The 6,000-nt window shown below is 40.8% G+C and overlaps 1 protein-coding gene across 13 annotated transcripts in view; it reads left to right on the plus strand.

Annotated features, from left to right (window-relative positions):
• Positions 1-5,635, plus strand: part of KIF2A (kinesin family member 2A) — a 79,828-nt gene extending 74,193 nt beyond the window's left edge. For all 13 annotated transcript variants that reach the window (XM_051853726.3, XM_051853731.3, XM_051853729.3 and 10 more), the window contains 2 exons: positions 2,691-2,826; positions 4,736-5,635. In XM_051853726.3, coding sequence (XP_051709686.1) covers positions 2,691-2,826; positions 4,736-4,821 — 222 coding nt within the window. In that variant the 3' untranslated portion in view covers positions 4,822-5,635. The remainder of the gene's footprint in view (positions 1-2,690; positions 2,827-4,735) is intronic.
• Positions 5,636-6,000: the final 365 nt, after the last annotated feature.

A 6,000-nucleotide genomic window follows, 5' to 3' on the forward strand; every position in this document is an offset into this window, starting at 1 on the left:
GTAAGAAAGTACCTTTGAAGAACAAAGGAAAAAAAGATAAAGAAAGGCTCTGCCTTTCTTTAAAAATCTAGAAAAAAATTATGAAATCTGGATATGAATTTGATTTCATGATTCTTTTACTGTCATACTATTCTTTTTTAAAAAATATGTGCGTGTTTATATTTAGGTGGCAAAAAGCATGATAGATTTTAAATAGAATGATTGATGGATGCAGATAGCATTTCTTTTGCCTCGTGGTAAAAGCATCTGCTTCATTTGCTGCGCTTCTCCTTTGTTTTTTCTTTCTTCTTTTTTTTTTTTTTTTTTTAAAGATTTATTTTATTTATTTGAAAGACAGAGTTACAGAGAGAGGTAGAGACAGAGAGAAGTCTTCCATCCTCTGGTTCCCTCCCCAGGTGGCCCAACAGCTGGAGCTGCGCTGATCTGAAGCCAGGAGTCTCCTCTGGGTCTCCCACGCAGGTGCAGGGGCCCAAGGACTTGGGCCATCTTCTGCTGCTTTCCCAGGCCACAGTAGAGAGCTGGATTGGAAGTGGAGCAGCCAGGACCAGAACCAGCGCCCACATGGGATGCCGGCGCTTCAGGCCAGGGCGTTAACCCTCTGTGCCACAGCGCTGGTCCCTGTTTTTGTTTGTTTGTTTGTTTGTGTTTTAAAGATTTATTTATTTATTTGAAAGGCAGAGAGAGAGAGAGGTCTTGCATCCTTTGGTTCACTCCCCAAATGGCTGCAATGGTCGGAGCTGTGCCAGTCCAAAGCCAGGAGTCTGGAGCTTCTTCTGGGTCTCCCTCCCGGGTGCAGGGGGCCCAAAGACTTGGACCATCTTCCACTGCCTTCCCAGACCATAGCAGAGAGCTGGATCAGAAGTGGAGCAACCGGAACTTGAACCAGGGATGCTGGCACTGCAGGTTGCAGCTTTACCAGCTATGCCACAGCACCGGCCCCTCTACTTTGTTTTTGACATTTGTCCAGTTTTAGAGAAGAGTTGAACTTCTGCCCATCATTACTCCTGTTTATTTGATGGCAGCAAGCAAAAAAGACTTCCTCAGGAGACAGTTACTGCTCTGAACTGGGAGAAAGGTTTAAAAGTTCCTGCCTGTAGCAGTAACTCCTTAGGCATTCATCCCAATGTGTCTTCAACTTATTACAGTACTTTTACTATATAACCTCTGCTGTTATTTTCACAAGATAATATCCGAGATGGTGATATTCATGAGGAAGTGAAGGTGTCGTTTGGATATTTTTGTGAAGACTGTGTGTAATTGGTTTATTTTACTTTTCTTACCACACCTCCTGCTTCCTATAGTATTATGAATACTTCTTGAGAAAAAATAAACAATAACTCAGTCTCCTTGTTTATCTATATTCCTTCTCTAATGTTGAAGAAATCTTGTTATTTGCAAGCAAAATTAAGAAACTCTGGGGCTCAAACATTAGAGCGAACACTTTAATTTGGATTCAGATATGCATTCATTAAAATAAATTTTAGTCAAACTCTTTTGGTGAGAATCTCTTTAGAGGATTAGGTGTTTAAATTAAGAATGGACACCTGTGGAGTGAGTGAGTGAGTGGTGTAGGTGTTAAGACACTGGTTGGGGGCTGGCACTGTGGAGTAGTGGGTTAAGCCACCGCCTGCAGTATTGGTATCCCATATGGAAACAATTTCAAGTCCTGGCTGCTCCACTTCCAATCCAGGTCTTTGCTAATGTACCTGGAAAGTAGCAGGAGATGGCCCAAGTGCTTGGACTCCGGTGGGAGGCCACCTGGGAGACCCAGAAGAAGCTCCTGGCTTTAGCCTGGCCCAGCCTCGGCCCTTGTGGCCATTTAGAGAATGAACCAGCGGCTGGTTGCTTGCTTGTTCACTCTACCTTTCAATAAATAAATCTTTTTTAAAATCAACTAGGGGACAGACGTGTGATGCAGTGGTTAAATTGCCCCTTGAGATGCCCACATTCCCTATTGTAGTACCAGGATCGCGTCCCAGCTACTCTACTCTGATCTGCCGGTGCATACCATGGAAATCAGCAGATGATGGCTCTCAGACCTGCCTCCCCACCACATGGGAGACCTTGATGGAGTTACAGCTTGGGCCAGCCTCCTAGCTTTGGCCTGGCCTTCCCTGGCTGTTGCAGGCACTTTGTGAATAAACCAGCAGATGGAATATCTCTGTATGGCTCTCAGGCCTTTCAAATAAAATGAAAAGAATAGAAGTTAAAATTAAAAATAGAAATGGCTATCCATTGGTCCCTTATAGTAATTTTGAAGAGCTGGTGTTTAGAATTTAGTTCCCTCTTGGCCCAGCTACTCTGAGGCCCGGGTGGATTTGTTATTTCCAGATAGTTCAGAAGTTTTAGGCTACTGTAGCCCCGGGCGGATTGCTCAGTAGTTTAATTATGCCTGTTCTTAACCTTTTTTAGGGACAGCTGTTAAGGTTTTGAAACTTACTCTGCCCAGTGACGTTGATGTGTTTGATTCATTCCCTTCCCCAAATTCCCACTTGAGGTGGAGTCAAAATAGAGAAATGAACCCATCTTGCTTGACCCACCATTATACATGTATTCCTGTTTGAATTTTTTTTACTGTCTGAATAAAGATGTTTTATGTCTATTAATATTTTAGAGAATACCATCTTAATACATTGGGTTATATTTAACAATTAAGAGTTTACTGGATTGTTGAATTTTTGTTCTTTTAGGAATCTATTCGGTGGTTAGAAGACGAAAAGGCTCTTCTAGAGATGACTGAAGAAGTAGATTATGATGTAGATTCATATGCTACACAACTTGAAGCAATTCTTGAGCAAAAAATAGACATTTTAACTGAGCTGCGGGGTAATTCTTTTCATTTTAGTTCTTAGTATTTGAAATCTGATTGGTATTGGTATGTATATTAGCGGGAGGCTTTCCTATCTCAAGGGGAAATATTAAGTGAAAATTATTGACACCGGGTAGCACCTTTTCACAAATAGACAAACCAACTCTCTGGATTTTTTTCTTTAAAAATATGGAGTGTCATTTCCAGTTCTCTAATCATGGGTTTTCTTTATTCTTTTGGGAAGATAAAGAGTAGGGATTTAACAAATTGTACATATTTATATACCCTTTAGATCTTGGGTTTGGCAGGCTTTTCCCCGCGGTTCCGGTCTACTCAGGGTCCTCTTTCAGGTCTTCTATCTGCTTCTCCCTTCTGTGCCATCTTACACTACATTTTTTCCTTTTTAAATGAAAGGGACGAAGAGAAGCATGTGGCCACCTGCATGCTATGCCTTTGTGGCTTTTAATAGGCTCACCTCTGTAGCTCAGATACTTCTTTCTTATATGTGCTGGTTTCTTAGCCATTGGCAAATTATTGGCTATTTATGTGTTAGCAGGCATCCATATGTATGTGCACACACAATGCAACATGAAACCAGATTTAAATTACTAGTTTTTAGTAGAAAATAAGCTCCTTAAGTTTTTAACCCCTTCATGAAGTTGGTCATACAAATTTTTTTTTTTTTTTTTTTTTTTTTTGACAGGCAGAGTGGACAGTGAGAGAGACAGAGAAAGGTCTTCCTTTTCCATTGGTTCACCCTCCAATGGCCACCATGGCTGGTGTGCTGCGGCCGGCGCACCGCGCCAATCCGAAGCCAGGAGCCAGGTGCTTCTCCTGGTCTCCCATGGGGTGCAGGGCCCAAGCACTCGGGCCATCCTCCACTGCACTCCCTGGCCACAGCAGAGAGCTGGCCTGGAAGAGGGTCAACCGGGACTAGAACCCGGTGTGCTGGTGCCGCAGGCAGAGGATGAGCCTATTGAGCCACGGCGCCGGGCACAAAATCATCCTATAGTCAGCAGTATATGTCTTTTATATTCATATGTGAGCCTTGATTTAAAGTGATCAGTTTTCTAATCTAAGAATCGACAAATAGCTTTTGTATGTGCATTGTATTCAGAAGAGACCGCAATGCACTTGTTTTGTTTTTTTGTAATACATAGTATTCGACTTGATTTCTTTTCCATTTTTTTCAAAGTTCAGACTTATCAAGCACTTCCATCACGTTGAAGAAGTTTGCCATCTAGATACTGCATTATTCAGCCCTTACCTATCTTTTACCATACAGAGATAATTTTGGATTAATAGATGTTTTAGAGCTGTCATTAGGAGGCGGCAAATTCAGAAGTCCCTAAACACCTACATTTTTAAGATCAGTGCACTTCTGAAAAGGTGAAGGGAATGGAGATTCTTGCTCTGTTTCCCTTTCCTCTGACGATTATGGAGTAGGGTTTTGTAGCTTTGGCACTGAACGTTCTGAGCCAGTGCAGTCCTGTGTACGACAGTGTTTTCCAGTATCCTTGGGCTCTGTCCACTAGGTGACAGTGGCACCACATCAATTGTGATCACCAAAAATGTCTTTAGACACTCCTGCATCTCCCCTGTGAGGCAAAAATCACTGAAACGCAGTGCTTTCCCCTTTGGACATGATTGTGTATTTTTATATGTCTAAAGCCTGTGTGTACTCCAAAAGGAAGTCAAATACATGAAAACACACTGTAACATGTGTTTTCCAGGAATTTGTAATGAAACTGTTGCTGTAATTGAGCACTGGCTTTACTCCTGAATTTCTAGACCACAAAGAACAAAAGGGAAACTTCTGAGTGACCATTCCTGAAATAAGAAAGCTGACTTGATAGCACTCAAAGCTAGCTGCACACTGTATTCCATATAAATGCAATACTTATTCTCTTCTTTTCTTTTTCCAAGATAAAGTGAAATCTTTTCGTGCTGCCCTACAAGAAGAAGAACAAGCCAGCAAGCAAATCAACCCGAAGAGACCCCGTGCCCTTTAAATTGGCATTTGCTGCTAAAGGACCCCCAGCACCCTTACTACTGTAACGTACAATGGTTTAGCTGTAAGGGCCGTTTGAAAGTTTAAGAGTTTAAGTGTCTGTGGAAAATGTCTTGTCCTTCACCTGAATGACATTTCAATTTTGTGAAACACCTCTGTCTCCAAAATGCTTCTAGTCCAGGAGGCACAACCAAGAATTGGGATTAGTGAAGCATTATGTTTCATTTACCCAAATAGTGATTTACTTTTGGAGATCCTTGCCAATTTTATTTTCTATATGATGAAGTAAATTGTGGACTTGATCCAGAGGTGGATAGTAGGGGGAAGCCACAGCATTTCCTTTCAACTCAGTTCAGTTTTCGTTGCAAGACTGAGCAGTTTTCAATCCTTTGCGTGCATGCATACCTCATCAGTGATTGTACATACTTGGCCCACTTCTAGAGACAGCTGTGCTCACCTCTTCCTGCTTTTGTGCCTTGACTAAGGCTATTGACCCTGAATTTCTGAAGCACAGCCAAGATAAATTACATTCCTTATTCGTCATTGTAAATTACCTTTATTGTGTGTACATTTTTACTGTATTTGAGACATTTTTGTGTGTGACTAGTTAATTTTGCAGGATGTGCCATATCATTGAACGGAACTAAAGTCTGTGACAGTGGACATAGCTGCTGGACCATTCCATCTTATATGTAAAGAAATCTGGAATTATGATTTAAAACCATATAACATGTGATTTTAATTTTCTTAGCATTTTTCTTTGTAAAGAACTAAAATATAAACTAGTTGGTGTATAATAAAAAGTAATAAAATTCTGAGAAGAGTTTTATCTTAGGAGAATACATATATATGCAGTGTGTGTGCCAGTGTGGTATTAACAAGACTAATAGTGCAATTTGATCCTTACCAATACCATTACTTAAGTTGAAATGTCCATTAGCTCCCCAGAACATACCTTTTTAATGTACTGTTAAAAGAAATTGGCTTCTGATGCATGAACATTTACATGTACATTGAAAGTAGCCCATAATAGAAGTTAGCTTAAGCCAAGTGTAGACAGTACTAAACTCCTTTGAGAAAGAATTAAGCTGAAAAAAACAATTGACTTTGCCTTAAAAGGCAGATTTACTCCAAGCTCCACCTTGTACCTGATATGTGATGTTTTACAACTATTTGGTGA

This window comes from Oryctolagus cuniculus, chromosome 14, assembly GCF_051225735.1.
Source record: "Oryctolagus cuniculus isolate XC-2025 breed Fujian yellow rabbit chromosome 14, ASM5122573v1, whole genome shotgun sequence".
Classification (NCBI taxonomy): Eukaryota; Metazoa; Chordata; class Mammalia; order Lagomorpha; family Leporidae; genus Oryctolagus; species Oryctolagus cuniculus.